Raw genomic sequence first — 16,035 nt, 5'->3', positions numbered from 1 at the left:
GTTGTGTTGTGACAGGGTATGGTTGGTATACAGAAGCCCTATTAGGTAAAAGACCAAGGCCATATTATGGCAAGAACCGCTCAAAGCAAATAGAAACGACAGTCCATTATTATTTTAAGACATGAAGGTCAGTCAATCTGGAACGTTTCTTGAACTTTGACAATTTCTTCAAGTGCAGTCTTAAAAACCATCAAGCACTATGATGAAACTGGCTCTCATGAGGACCGCCACAGTAACGGAAGACCCAGAGTTACCTCTTTGCAGGATAAGTTAATTAGTTACCAATCTCAGAAATTGCAGGCCAAATAAATGCTTCACAGAGTTCAAGTAACAGACACACCTCAACATCAACTGTTCAGAGGAGACCGTGTGAATCAGGCCTTCATGGTTGAATTGCTGCAAAGAAACCTCTACTAAAGGACACTACGTCATCAGAGCGCAACATGTTTTTTTGTTGTTACACGCTGTCGAACGCTGAAACCTGAACTAACGACCTTGCTTTAAAAACTGACCGTGTTTTTCTATACTTTTTTATTTTATTTTGAAACCTGGGGCTCTGTTGTGCTAAATTGCTGTAAGCGTTGCTATCTGTCCCAGGATCCTGCCAGATTCCGTGTAGGGGGAGAGACGTGAAAACCCAGCTAGCCTCGCTGGCTCTGCGGTCTCAAATGGAGGCCGCTAATTGAACATTTCCAGCGTTACAGGGGCTGTGTTTACTTTGCTTTGTTCCGGTACAATGTGGAACGCAATGACTTTCAATGTAGCAACTGCTTGCTTGCGGAGGACTGCAGGAGCGAATGAGCTACTCTTAGCAAGCAAGTAGCAAACCTACATAAGCTACTTGGGAACCTACGCCCACCTACTTTTTATTTTTCTTCTACCCCAGTAGCCGAATGCTGCTCTGGTCTGGTGGACGTTTCGCTGTTGTCGGCTCTCCACAGCCGACTGGCCGGTGCTCGGCAGGGTTCCATCCCCAACGGGGTCTCCACCTTCCCTCGAGAACAGAACTGTTCTTGACCCAACTAACCAGCCATGGAGGTACGTCACTCGCTGAGGAAGTCGAAGAAGGCGTCCTCTGGCAACAGGGGTCTCCATGTAGATGTTGAGCCCGGAACTGACACAGACCAGAAACAGCTTTGCTGCCCTGGATCGAGGTTCCTGCGCCTTCGTCCTTGGTGGCTTCCCAATCAAGATCGGATCCGGAGTTACCTTCATCCTCTGTTCTGTCTCCCTCTCCGGTGGCTTCTATCTCGGGTTCAGATCCTCGGAGCTCCCAGCCTCACCAGACCGCGAGGCTGCCTGAGAGACCCGGCCCAAAAACCCTGTGCTACCAAGGAGCACGAGTACAGGACGTAACGAGGCTGCTTCCGACTGTTCTACCGCAGATGCTGGGAGCTGACACTGTCGTAGTCCTCCTGATGTAATTTGACCCCACATGGACTATCTCGGAACATTTGAAAATTTATTTTAAATAACTGATTTTAGCCTTAAAAGACACACACAAAAAAACTGCCAATAATTTCAGGTCCAGTACCATTTGTTGGGCAGCAGGTGTGCAAGATTGAGCAGCCTGCTGGCATTACACATCTGGCTAACAGACTACTGTAGCTCTGTTGGAGTCAGTTTTATTGATAACTTGGACAACTTCTGGAAACAGAAGATAGTCGACAGGAATGACTGAGTTCATCCAAATCATCTTGGCTCCTGGACGCTGTCCATACATTTCAAGACTGCGTTGAAACAATGACTGGTAAATGATCCAAGACCAGCTCAGTTAACCCCTACCATTGTGACAATGAGTTGTCATAATGCTGCATCAAATCTACATGTTCCTAGGGGCATTGGCAAACACAATGTAAGTAACTTAATTTATGTACCCCTAATTGCACTGAATACATCTGTTTATCCTATTAGCGCGCACCCCGCTAACTAGCTAGCCATTTCACATCGGTTACACCAGCCTTATCTCGGGAGTTGATAGGCTTGAAGTTATAAACAGCGCAATGCTTGAAGCACAGTGAAGAGCTGCTGGCAAAACGCACAAAAGTGCTGTTTGAATGAATGCTTACGAGCCTGCTGGTGCCTACCATCGCTCAGTCAGACTGCTCTATCAAATCATAGACTTAATTATAATAACACAGAAATACGAGCCTATGGTCATTAAAATGGTAGAATCCGGAAACTATCATTTCAAAAACAAAAAGTTTATTCTTTCAGTGAAATACGGAACCATTACGTATTTTATCTAACGGATGGCATCCCTATGTCAAAATATTGCTGTTACATTGTACAACCTTCAATGTTATAGTTATGTACAATGCTGTCAAATTAACTACGACCTTTGTTAGTAATAAATGGGCTTCACACAGTTCGCAACGAGCCAGGCGGTCCAAACTGCTGCATATACCCTGACTGCTTGCAAGAGAAATGACACAATTTCCCTAGTTATAAGAAATTCATGTTAGCAGGCAATATTAACTAAATATGCAGGTTTAAAAATATATACTTGTGTATTGATTTTAAAGAAAGGCATCTATGTTTATGGTTAGGTACATTTCGCAAATGCGCTTGTTAAATCATCACCCGTTTGTCGAAGTAGGCTGTGATTCAATGAGAAATTAACAGGCACCGCATCGATTATACGCAACGCAGGACACGCTAGATAACTACACATGGTTGTTGATATTACTAGTTTAACTAGTGATTATGTTAAGATTAATGCTAGCTAGCAACTTACCTTGGCTTCTTGTTGCCCTCGTGTAACAGGTAGTCAGCCTGCCACGCAAGTTCCTTGTGGAGTGCAATGTAAGGCAGGTGGTTAGGGTGTTGGACTAGTAACCGGAAGGTTGCAAAAACGAATCCCCGAACTGACAAGGTACAAATCTGTCGTTCTGCCCCTGAACAAGGCAGTTAACCCACCGTTCCTAGGCCGTCATTGAAAATAAGAATGGGTTCTTAACTGACTTGCCTAGTTAAATAAAGGTGCAAAATATTGATTACCGATTTGTTATGAAAACTTGGAAATCGGCCCTAATTAATCGGTCGACCTCTAATTGTAAGCAGTAATCATGCGCTCTATATTCAGAACCACATTCCTGTAACGTAATATGGCTACAGGTTCAACTCATCTGCCTCACCTAAAGCCCATTATTGTGGGAAGCTGCTATGGACCACCAAGTGCTAACAGTCAGTATCTGGATAATATGTGTGAAATGCTTGATAATGTATGTGATATCAACAGAGATTTTTATTTTATTTTAAATATCGACTGGCTATCATCAAGCTGTGCACTCAGGAAAAAAACTTCAAACTGTAACCATTGCCTGCAGCCTGGATCAGGTTGTCAGTCAACCTGCCAGGGTAGTTACAAACAGCACAGTAATTAAATCATCAACATGTATTGATCACATCTTTACTAACGCTGCAGATATTTGCTTGAAAGCAGTATCCAAATCCATCGGATGTAGTGATCACAATATAATAGTCATGTATAGGAAAACCAAAGTTCCAAAGGCTGGTCCTAATATTGTGTATAAGAGGTCATACAAGAAGTTTGGTGGTGATTCATATGTTGATGATGTAAAGAAGATGTTGGTCCGTGGTGTGTAATGAGGATCAACCAGACGCTGCTCTTGACGCATTTATGAAACTTATTTCAGTTACTAATAAGCATGCACCCGTTAAGAAAATGACTCTAAAAACTGTTAAATCCCCCTGGATTGATGAGGAATTGAGAAATTGTATGGTTGAGAGGCAAAAGGTATGGCAATTAAGTCTGGCAGCCCAACTGATTGGCAAACGTACTGCAAATTGAAGAAATCATGTGACTGAACTAAATAAAAAGAGAACTACACTATGAAACAATTAAATTATATAAAGAATGATAGTAAAATTCTTTGGGGCACCTCTTAGGGATTGCGGTCCACCTGTGACAACATCCGGTGAAATTGCAGAGCGCCAAATTCAAAATAAGAATCTAAATATTAAACATTCATGAACATACAAGTGTCTAACATCATTTAAAAGCTCAACTTCTTGTTAATCCAACTGCTTTGTCAGATTTCAAAAAGGCTTTACGGCGAACCATGCGATTTATCTGATGACAGCGCCCCACATAAATACTTTTTCAACCAGCACCGACGTCACAAATATCACAAATAGCAATAAAATAAATATTTTATTTTTGAAGATCTTCCTCTGTTTACTTTCCCTAGGTTCCCAGCTACACAATGAATGTTCGATAATGTCCTTCTTTATATCCAAAAAAGTCAGTTTAGTTGGCGCCATTGATTTCAATAATCCACTCGTTCAACATGCATACAAAGGAATCCAAAAAGCTACCGGTTAACTTTGTCCAAACAAGTCAAACAATGTTTCTAATCAATCCTCAGGTACCCTAATATGTAAATAAATGATCATATTTCAGACGGAATGAACAGTGTTCAATAGAAAAGGAAAATAACAAAGAGCGCGCCCTCATTCACGCTGGCCAAAAGCCTACATTTCCTGTTGAGAACACCTTGGATAAACTACAACTACTTGTTCGTTTTTCAAGAAACAAGCCTGAAACCCTCGATAAAGACTGTTGAAATCTAGTGGAACCCATAGGAACTGCAATCTGGGAGCTATTGTTTTTGTATATCACATAGGCTTGCATTGAAAACGCCTGTGACCAAAAAACTAAAACTCTGGATGGATTTTCCTTGGGTTTTCACCAGCCATATTAGTTCTGTTATACTCGCATGTATTATTTTAACAGTTTTAGAAACTTCAGTGTTTTCTATCCAATTCTACCAATTATATGCATATCCTAGCTTCTGGGCCTGACTAACAGGCAGTTTACTTTGGGCACATCGGTCATCTGTAAATTCAGGATACTGCCCCCTAGCCTTAAGAAGAATTACATTTTTGGGGAAAAAAAGCCACTCTGCTCCATTCATTGAATCAGATGGCTCATTCATCACAAAGCCCACTGATATCGCAAACTACTTTGCTTATCATGCCAATAAAAAAGTAATTAAACTTAGGGATGATGTGCCAGCAACAAACGCTGACATTACACATCCAAGTATATCGAACCAAATTATGAAAGACGAGTTGTACTTTTGAATTCCGTAAAGTCAGTGCGGGAAAGGTGAAAATTGTCTGTCAACAATGACAAGCCACTGGGGTCTGACAATCTGGATGGGACATTACTGAGGATAATAGCAGATGATATTGCCACTTCTATTTGCCACATCTTCAATTTAAGCCTACTAGAGAGCGTGTAACCTCATGCCTGGGGGGGGAAGCTGAAGTCATTCCGCTGACCAAGAATAGTAAAGCCCCCTTTACTGGCTCAAATAGCCGACCAATCAGCCTGTTACCAACCCTTAGTAAACTTCTGGAAAAAAATCTGTTTGACTTCTGTGCAGATTTTTATATTATCGATCATAATCTGCTGCTGGAAAAACTTGTGTTATGGCTTTACACCCCCTGCTAGAATGTGGATAAAGAGTTACTTGTCTAAGAGAACAGAGGGTGTTCTTTAATGGAAGCGTCTGAAATATAATCCAGTTAGAATCAGGAATTCCCCAGGGTAGCTGTTTTTAGTAAAGCCTATGTATGCAGATGACTCAACACTATACACGTCAGCTACTACAGCGACGGAAATGACTGCAACACTCAAAAAAGAGCGGCAGTTAGTTTCAGACTGGGTGGCAAGAAATAAGTTAGCCCTAAATATTTCTAAAACTTAAAGCATTGTATTTGGAACCAAACACTCACTATATCCTGAACCTCAACTAAATCTTGTAATAATAATGTGGATATTGAGCAAGTTGAGGTGACTAAACTGCTTGGAGTAACCCTAGATGGTAAACTGGCAGGGTCGAAACATATTAATGCAGTAGGAGCTAAGATTGGGAGAAGTCTGTCTATAATAAAGCCATGCTCTGCCTTCTTAACTAGGGCCTGTAGGACCTGCCTTGTTTTGTTGCACCTTGACTACTGTTCAGTTGTGTTTTGTGGTGCCCCAAAGGACTTAGGAAAATTGCAAATGGCTCACAACAGGGCAGCACGGCTGGCCCTTGGATATAATATGCATGTCAATCTCTTCTGACTGAAAGTGGAGGAGAGATTGACTTCATCGCAACTTTTATTTATGAGAGGTATTGATGTTGACTGCACCGAGCTGTCTAAACTACTGTTACACAGCTCGGACACTCATGCATACCCCACGAGGTCACTTCACAGTCCCCAAGTCCAGACTATGGGAGGCACACACTACTACATAGAGCCATGACTACATGGAACTCTATTCCACATCAAGTAACTGACACAAGCAGTAAAATGAGAAAACAGATTTTAAAAAAACACCTTATGGAACAGAGGGGACTTTGAAGCAACACAAACATTGGCACACACACACGGTAACATACGTACTATACATACACATGGATTTAGGACTGTAGACATGTGGTTGGGGCCTGAGATCACACAGTGTGTTGTGAATGTTTTTTAATTTTTTTTTATTGTATAAACTGTCTTAATTTTGCTGGACCCCAGGAAGAGTAGCTATTGCTTTGGCAGCAGCTAATATGGATCCATAATAAGTACCATTGAGGACAAGAGACTTGCTTGGGCCAAGAAACACCTCTAATTTGTTTTTCAACAGGACAATGACCCAACACACCTGTCTAAGGGCTATATGACCAAGAAGGAGCATGATGGAGTGCTGCATCAGATAACCTGGCCTCCACAATCACCTGACCTCAACCCAATTGAGATGGTTTGGGATGAGTTGGACCGCAGAGGGATTGAAAAGCAGCCCACAAGTGCTCAGCATATGTGGGAACTCCTTCAAGACTGTTAGAAAAGCATTCCAGGTGAAGCTGGTTGAGAGAATGCCAACAGTGTAAAGCTGTCATTAAGGCAAAAGGTGGCTACATTGAAGAATCTCAAATAAAAAATTATATTTTTATTTAACACATTTTTGGTTACTACATGATTCCACATGTTATTTCATATTTTTGATGACTTCACTAGTATTCTACTAATATATATATATATATATATATATATATATATATATATGTAAAAAATAAAGAAAAGCCCTGGAATGAGTAGGTGTGTCCAAACTTTTGACTGGTACTGTATGTGTTTACATTAGTGTTCATCCAGCAGCACGGTATCATTCTCTCTGACACGTGAGTGTGTGTCCAGACAGTGACTAGTACAGATGCATTCTAATGAAGGAAAACCAGAAGGATGAGGTTTCAAGAGGTGAAGTTTGTCAACATGAAGAATTATGTAGGCCAAATGCCTGTTTGTGTTGGCCCCATGGGGTTGTGTGTTCGCTAATGTTTTTCCTTGTCTCCCCTGCAGGTGTGGAGCACCAGCACGTGTGAGTTTGTTCGCACACTGAACGGCCATAAGAGAGGCATTGCCTGTCTGCAGTACAGAGACAGACTAGTGGTCAGTGGCTCATCTGACAACACTATCCGGTGAGTGTGTATGTTTGTTCATGAGGGCGAAATCTGTCAGCTGTGTGTGTGCTACACTGGTCTATATTTATAGAACTATAATCTGGAGATGAACATAATTTGTCATGACTGTTCTCTCAAATGTTACTGAACTAACACTGATCATTTTTCTCCTCAGGTTGTGGGATATTGAGTGTGGGGCATGTTTGCGCGTATTGGAAGGCCATGAAGAGTTGGTCCGCTGCATTCGATTCGACAACAAAAGGATCGTTAGTGGAGCCTATGATGGGTGAGAGGCTTTATTCCTTTGTGGCAGGCGTTAGCCTGAGCTGATGTCTCACTACTAATGGAGATCTGACCCTGAATGGGTTTATTCCCTCACTCTAATCCTACACTTGGCCATTGTTTATCCTTGTTATTCTCTCACTGCTAATCGGACTCTTGGTCTCCCCATCTCAATCCCAGTCTCGGCCAGTTAATCATAGTAAATCTGTTAGGCTGTTTGTCAAACTTTTTAAAAGGACAGAGTAATGGATCTTCCAGTTTATCCAGTAACATAACTTCGTCTCCAGTCTATTCCGTACAGCTCATAAACTCAAAAATGAGATTATCCACTGACAAGACTTGGGAGACTGTTGTTCAAATTTTATTTGTCACATGGTTAGCAGATGTTAATGTGAGTGTAGCGAAATGCTTGTGCTTCTAGTTCCAACCATGCAGTAATATCTAACAAGTAATCTAACCTAACAATTTCACAACAACTACCTTATACACACAGGTGTAAAGGAATTAATAAGAATATGTACATAAAAATATATGAGTGAGCGTTGGCCGAACGGCGCAGGCAAGATGGTATAGAGTACCGTATATACATATGAGATGAGTAATGTAGGGTATGTAAACATTATATAAAGTGGCATTGTTTAAGTGGCTAGTGATATATATTTATTACATAAATGTTTTCATTATTAAAGTGGCTAGAGATGAGTCCGTATGTTGGCAGCAGTCACTCAATGTTAGTGGTGGCTGTTTAACAGTCTGATGGCCTTGAGATAGAAGCTGTTTTTCAGTCTCTCGTCCCTGCTTTGATGCACCTGTACTGACCTCGCCTTTCTGGATGATAGCAGGGTGAACAGACAGTGGCTCGGGTGGTTGTTGTCCTTGATGATCTTTTTGGCCTTCCTGTGACATCGGATGGTGTAGGTGTCCTGGAGGGCAGGTAGTTTTCCCCCGGTGATGCGTTGTGCAGACCTCACTACCCTCTGGAGAGCCTTACAGTTGTGGGCGGAGCAGTTGCCATACCCGGCGGTGATACAGCCCGACAGGATGCTCTCTATTGTGCATCTGTAAAAGTTTGTGTTTTTGGTGACAAGCTGAATTTCTTCAGCCTCCTGAGATTGAAGAAGAACCTCTCCGCTACTGTCCCGTCTATGGATAGGGGGGTGCTCTCTCTGCTGTTTCCTGAAGTTCACGATCATCTCCTTTGTTTTTTTGACGCTGAGTGTGAGGTTATTTTCCTGACACCATACTCCGAGGGCACTCACCTCCTCTCTGTAGGCTGTCTCGTCATTGTTGGTAATCAAGCCTACCACTGTAGTGTCGTCTGCAAACTTGATTATTGAGTTGGAGGCGTGCATGGCCACGCAGTCATGGGTGAACAGGGAGTACAGGAGAAGGCCAAGAACGCACTCGTGGGGCCCCAGTGTTGAGGATCAGCGGGGTGGAGATATTGTTACCTACCCTCACCACCTGGGGGTGACCCGTCAGGAAGTCCAGTTGCACAGGGCGGGGTCGAGACCCAGGGTCTCGAGCTTAATGACGAGTTTGGAGGGTACTATGGTGTTAAATGCTGAGCTGTAGTCGATGAACAGCATTCTTACATAGGTTTTCCTCTTGTCCAGATGGGTTAGGGCAGTGTGATTGCGATTGCGTCGTCTGTGGACCTATTGGGGCGGTAAGCAAATTGGAGTTTGTCTAGGGGGTAGGGTGTCGGTGATATGGTCCTTGACTAGTCTCTCAAAGCACTTGATGAAGGAAGTGAGTGCTATGGGGCGATCGTCATTTAGCTCAGTTACCTTCGCTTTCTTGGGAACAGGAACAATGGTGGCCCTCTTGAAGCATGTGGGAACAGCAGACTGGGATAAGGATTGATTGAATATATCCGTAAACACATCAGCCAGCTGGTCTGCGCATGTTCTGCGGACATGGCTGGGGATGCCATCTGGGCCGGCAGCCTTGCGAAGGTTTTCCTCACGTTGGCTGCAGTGAAGGAGAGCCCGCAGGTTTTGGGCCTCGGTCCGTTTAAATTATGTCGTTAAGATAGTATGTCTGTGTCACGTGAATTTTCTATCCCAATGATAATAACTGACAATCAATAGCTCTGACCAATCTCCGAGGTTTGTAAGACCATGGGTATAATAATAATTAGTCAAAGACTCTGTTTATGCAAAAGGTTAGTACAGTTTATTCAGAGAACGTTCTAAAGTCAAGAATACAAAGACATGTAGCTGCGCACATACTTCCACACAAACAGTAGATATCCTACGCACATACTTCCACACAAACAGAAGATATCCTACGCACATACATACACACAAACAGAAGATATCCTACGCACATACATACACACAAACAGAAGATATCCTACGCACATACATACACACAAACAGAAGAAGATATCCTACGCACATACATACACACAAACAGAAGAAGATACATACACTACGCACATACATACACACAAACAGAAGAAGATATCCTACGCACATACATACACACAAACAGAAGAAGATATCCTACGCACATACATACACACAAACAGAAGAAGATATCCTACGCACATACATACACACAAACAGAAGATATCCTACGCACATACATACACACACACAACAGCAGATATCCTACGCACATACTTCAACACAAACAGAAGATATCCTACGCTCATACATACACACAAACAGAAGATATCCTACGCTCATACATACACACAACAGCAGATATCCTACGCACATACATACATACACACAACAGCAGATATCCTACGCACATACATACACACACAACAGCAGATATCCTACGCACATACTTCCACACAAACAGTAGATATCCTACGCACATACATACACACAAACAGTAGATATCCTACGCACATACTTCCACACAAACAAAAGATATCCTACGCACATACTTCCACACAAACAGCAGATATCCTACGCACATACTTCCACACAAACTGTAGATATCCTATGCACATTCATACACACAAACAGTAGATATCCTACGCACATACTTCCACACAAACAGAAGATATCCTACTCACATACTTCCACACAAACAGAAGATATCCTACGCACATACTTCCACACAAACAGTAGATATCCTACGCACATACTTCCACACAAACAGTAGATATCCTACGCACATACTTCCACACAAACAGTAGATATCCTACACATACTGTCTCACTACCCAGCCGACAGAGATCAGGGAGACCTTGACCTTGAGACATACTCCCTGTTCTCTCCCAAATCTCTAGTCATGTCGGCGCCAAATTTTGCTCAGACAGTCTGTGTTTAAAATGCCATAAAGACCCTAATTCTGACTAGAACTACACATTTATTGATTATAATTTTATACATTCTAATCAATTCCATACAATTTTATAGTTTCAGGGTGGAATATTCTAATCATTCAATTAACAGATAAATCCCATTAACAATCCACCCTTAATGACTAAATAATACACACTTATACATCAATTGTATACAAGAATAATCCAGACCAATACATTGCTTATCATATCCTGCCATATGTTACACAATCTATTGCAAGCCCAACAGTTTCTCCCCTCTCTGGGTGGGGAGACGTCCTTCCCTGTTATCAGATTCAGTGGTCATAAGTTGTCTGCCACAGTTCCTTGTCTGCTATGATTCATACACATTTCCATATGTTATACAGTGACAGGGTGAAATACTGTTAATTATTGCCTAAACATTAACTACAAAAATTACACATTCTTATTAATATTGTCAATGTCACTCAAAATCAACCTCACAAAAACCAATCTATGTATTTTCATTCCTTATCCATCAATGACTGTTATAGGCCTACATCAGGTATCGTAACACTTCCTGTTAGGGTTTTTATTACAATCTTCATAAAAAAACAGTCTTAAAGATCAAAAAACATCTGCTCTTGGCCTTTTATCTTACTAAAGTCCTCAGAACTCAACCACCCAGTCAGGTCCCTCATTGTCTTGTCTGTTGTAACGTTCTCTGTCCTATTGCATGTTCTTACTTCCCCTACGTCCCATCCGTGTGTGATGTATCGAGCCATACAATAATAATGTCCTCCTGTGAAAGGGGGAAGTCTGGATGTAATGGGCACATGGGTATACAGTTAATGCAGATCAATGCAACTCATTGTCTGGTTTCCCTGCCTTCATGAACAGCTTTACCATACAGGCCATTCCCCTGGGTGTATCAATTCCATCAAATGGGAAGGGAATGGTTGTCAACTGAGGTTTTGCTGTGGCGCAGGCATAACTTCTTTCACTACTGATCTGGCTGTATACTGAATCCAGTCTAACCATAGGTTAGAATCCTCATAACCAGTTTCCACCTCAATCATTTCCTTAAGATCTTTCGTCTGCACTATCCGCACCGGCCCTTGGCTCTGGACAGCTCTGCTGTCAGTATCTGTTTTGTCAGGGGCTCTGCTTGTATTCTGGCTGACTATAGAGCTATCACCTGCCCTAACGTCTTCTACCCGGAATGGCACTAGGGTATCAACCGAAACCTGATCAAATCCAACATACCATAACCCGAGATCCTCTTCCTTATGTTTTTAATGGTAATTCATACCTTTACGCAGTACTTCTCTCGCTCCGGATTACAGTCCAAAACCCTCACCTTCACTATACTCCACCTTCTTCCATACTGGGTATGTGGATTTATATAGCCCTCTCTCTGGGTGTGAGCTAGAACCTGTTTCCATGAACTACACGGGGACCTGCACAGATATCTTCCATAATGTCTCATAGTCCTAGACTGCCAAGGAGACAGAGACCCCATTTGGTCTACATAGAACTCCACTGAGACATCTTTCCCAAATCTCCACTCTCACTTCCTGTTTATCCAGATCAAGTGATCTCTTGTGCTTGGTTAATACAAAATCCTCATCGTCTAAACTATGGGTTAAGTTACCACCACCTGCAATCTCGGATGGGTCATGGTGTATTAAGAAGACAGCTCAGACCAATCAGCACTCCTGTAAAGCCCCACCCTTTCCTGAACACTTTCCTGAACACAACATCATCATCTAGAGGCTAGCCCATATTTTCACTTCTATGAACACACACAGGGAGGATAGGGCGGGGTCGGGGATCTTTGTTAGAGAGGTAACCCCGAACCCTATTAGTATTCGGTTCTTCTCCTAACTCTGTGATTGTTTGACAGTGTCAGTGTGTCTTACCCTCTTGCAATGTGTGATATGAACCCAGGTAGCTCTTTCAGCTATTCTCACCGCGAAGGCAGTCACCAGGAGTACTTGGTATGGCCCCTCCCAACGGGGCTGCTTCCCATCTATTCTCCTCAGGGATTGAGTGAATCACCTTCTCCTGTAATTCACCTGTAGAGCATAAAATCTTGAACATACGGGTTTGGTTAACAAACAGCCTTCTCATGTGTTCTGCTAGTATTCTGCTAGTATATCTTCAACTTCTATGCCTACTTGTTCTGGTCCCTAACACAATTGTGTTTTCTTTCTTTGTAGTAAAATCAAAGTATGGGACCTGCAAGCTGCTCTGGACCCTCGTGCCCCTGCCAGCACCCTCTGTCTGCGCACACTGGTGGTGAGTCTAGCCTGGATCTAGAATATGGCGATTGTGGCAATGATTATAAGGATAGTTATTGTAGATGATACTGATGAACGTTGTTTTTCAGGAGCATTCTGGGCGTGTATTCCGACTACAGTTTGATGAGTTCCAGATCATCAGCAGTTCCCATGACGACACCATCCTCATCTGGGATTTCCTGAACGTGTCGACCAATGGACAGACTGAGGGCCGGTCGCCCTCTCGCACGTACACATACATCTCCAGATAGCAGGTATTCACGACTTGCACACATTCAGAAGAGTACACACCTGCATACACTCACTAGAACTAACACACACTGGAGATGACAACAAAATATTTGTGATTTTTAATTTATTTTTATAAACTACATTTGGATCTGATTCAAAATATGTGGCTTTTCAATAGATAAGACGTATGTCTAGTATGCACGCTTATGTCTTACTTTATTTTGACGGATATGTTAAATTCAAAAATGATCTGAAATGTAATAGATTAATCTATCGGCCCTAGCAACCATCAACTAATAGATTTTGAGAAAGTTGAACTCATCCCTAACATGCATGTTGTCCTACAGACATGTAAATGAAGTGACACACCAACAGGATCAATTGTGCAAATGGGGTGCACACGCAGAAAAATACAAGTTGGCTTTTCTGAGTGTCTTATTTTGTTGACACTCATCAATATGCCGTTGCCAGTAGCAGCAGGATGAACTGCAGATATTTCAGATGGGTGCGATGCAAGACATAAAAAAACATCTGTGCATGATAGCTGTGGGTCCATACCAGCCTCTCAATCCGTATTATTTCCGTAAAAGCCAATTTATGCTTGATCTGAAAAGGGGATCGGAGGCTTCGTATGGAGGGTGTGATGCAATTGCGGAGCATGCAGAGACCAAAGCCTTTAAGTCTGCTCTATATTTCTGTTTACTTTATGCGTTGCTGACTCTACCTTTTTAAGCCAGCCATCCTATTTATTCTATTGATCTTCAGTCTACAGCACTTGTTTGGGTAAGCTCTGCAGCTCATGTACAACTCCAAAATAACATGAATAGTGTGCTGAGTGTGTGCGTCTCTCTCTGCAGGGCAGGCCCGGTGGTGTGTGTGTCTGTGTCCGAGGACAGTCCTGATTGCCAAGTCAATGTGTCAGGGTCAGAGGTCAAGGAAAGGACCCACCCTCCCTTCCCTCCATCATCCTCTTTGCACCATCTCTGTTGTCCTCCTGGTGTTCATGTGGAGGGGTCATCCCTCCCCGATCGGCCAGTCAGTGCTCAAACGCACTTCCCCTTACCCCTCGGAAAATCACACAAACACACATACTCTCACACACAGAGCGGAGTCTATTAGGTCACACTCTAAGCCCCACCTCCCCTTACTCTGCTCCCCCAAGACAGAGGCCTGGACATGAAGGAATCTGAACTGAATGGCTGAAGGAGGGGGCTGGAGATGGCCTGTTAAAGATGCCCTGGGGTGGAGAAAAGAGGCGGGTCCCGGGGCTCACTGAGTAACAGATACCTCAGGCCTGCCCCTTGGACCCAAGGACTGTATCAATATTGTTCCTTTCTCATTTTGTTTGGTGGAAGAAAGAAAAAAGACTGGAAGAGAGAAAGCTGACGTGTACATTGCTTTACTGCATGGATGAATGATGGGACAACCGTGTGCTAGTGACCTATTTGTTTTTCTAACTTTTACTTTTTATTTGGGACTTTTAATTTAGCTTTCTTTGTTACATTGTACTAAGAATTGTAGTTTCTCTTTCCAAACCCCTCTCAAATTAACCCTCTCATATCCATAGTTCTCTACCTTGCGTCCCTCTTTCACTTTCTCTCCCTGTCTTGTTCTGTCCTCTTGCTGTCTGCCTGTCTAGGTTCTGAATGATCCCTAACTGAGCGGAAATTAGTTGTAAACAGCATTGTCTCGTCTAAAATGGTGTTGTATATTGAAATGATTTTTTTAATGAAAGAAAAACCATTAATACAAATAAAGTACTTGACTGTGAAGGAGTGTAAACCAGCGTGTATGAGTAGTGTTTGTTCAATATCATGTAACTATGCCATCAGTAGTTGTATGTACAGACCAAACCACTACTCTGACGCGGACCTCAATGTTAGTCTATTTAAAAGAATCCTGATAAAGTCCTGGTCTGAGAATGACCGAAGCAGGACTTGTTGTGTGTAGCAGTTTGAGTTTAATGAGTGTGCCTCTGGAAATTGGCAAGAAACTAGTGAATTGAGGTTATATATTATTAACTCTGAATTGGTGTGTGTAGTGCAGTGTTTCCCAAACTCGGTCCTGGGGAACCAGGGGGTGTACGTTTTTGTTTGTTGCCCTAGCACTACACCGCTGATTTAAGTAAAGCGTTTTGAGGAGTTCATTATTTGAATCTGCGGTGTAGTGCTAGGGCAGCAAATGAAACGTGCACCCCTTGGGATCCTCAGGACCGAGTTTGGGAAACACTGGTGTAGTGGATCGAGGGGATAATCATGGGTTAGTCTGCAGACAGGGAATTCTGGAGCACAAAAAGGGTGATCAGGAATGCAGCAATGCACTGGAACCCACATTCCTCTACACATCCAGCCCATTCTCTGCCTTGCACACGTTGAGGTGGTTCAATTCATCTCGCCTGGGTGTGTTTTCTCACATGCAAAAATGATTGCTTTTGAGCTATATCTGCCATTTAAAGATGAGTTAAATTCAAACATTATATGGAAAA

The 16,035-nt window shown here is 42.5% G+C and overlaps 1 protein-coding gene across 1 annotated transcript in view; it reads left to right on the top strand.

Moving 5' to 3' along the window:
* LOC139422913 (F-box and WD repeat domain-containing 11-B-like) overlaps nucleotides 1-15,322 on the top strand; it is a 36,290-nt gene extending 20,968 nt beyond the window's left edge. Inside the window, exons 9-13 of the mRNA XM_071174382.1 lie at nucleotides 7,366-7,484; nucleotides 7,642-7,752; nucleotides 13,239-13,317; nucleotides 13,409-13,573; nucleotides 14,408-15,322. Coding sequence (XP_071030483.1) covers nucleotides 7,366-7,484; nucleotides 7,642-7,752; nucleotides 13,239-13,317; nucleotides 13,409-13,570 — 471 coding nt within the window. The 3' untranslated portion in view covers nucleotides 13,571-13,573; nucleotides 14,408-15,322. The remainder of the gene's footprint in view (nucleotides 1-7,365; nucleotides 7,485-7,641; nucleotides 7,753-13,238; nucleotides 13,318-13,408; nucleotides 13,574-14,407) is intronic.
* The last annotated feature ends 713 nt before the right edge of the window (nucleotides 15,323-16,035 follow it).

Source organism: Oncorhynchus clarkii, chromosome 12 (assembly GCF_045791955.1).
Source record: "Oncorhynchus clarkii lewisi isolate Uvic-CL-2024 chromosome 12, UVic_Ocla_1.0, whole genome shotgun sequence".
Lineage (NCBI taxonomy): Eukaryota > Metazoa > Chordata > Actinopteri > Salmoniformes > Salmonidae > Oncorhynchus > Oncorhynchus clarkii.
This window is presented reverse-complemented; position numbering and strand designations above follow the sequence as displayed.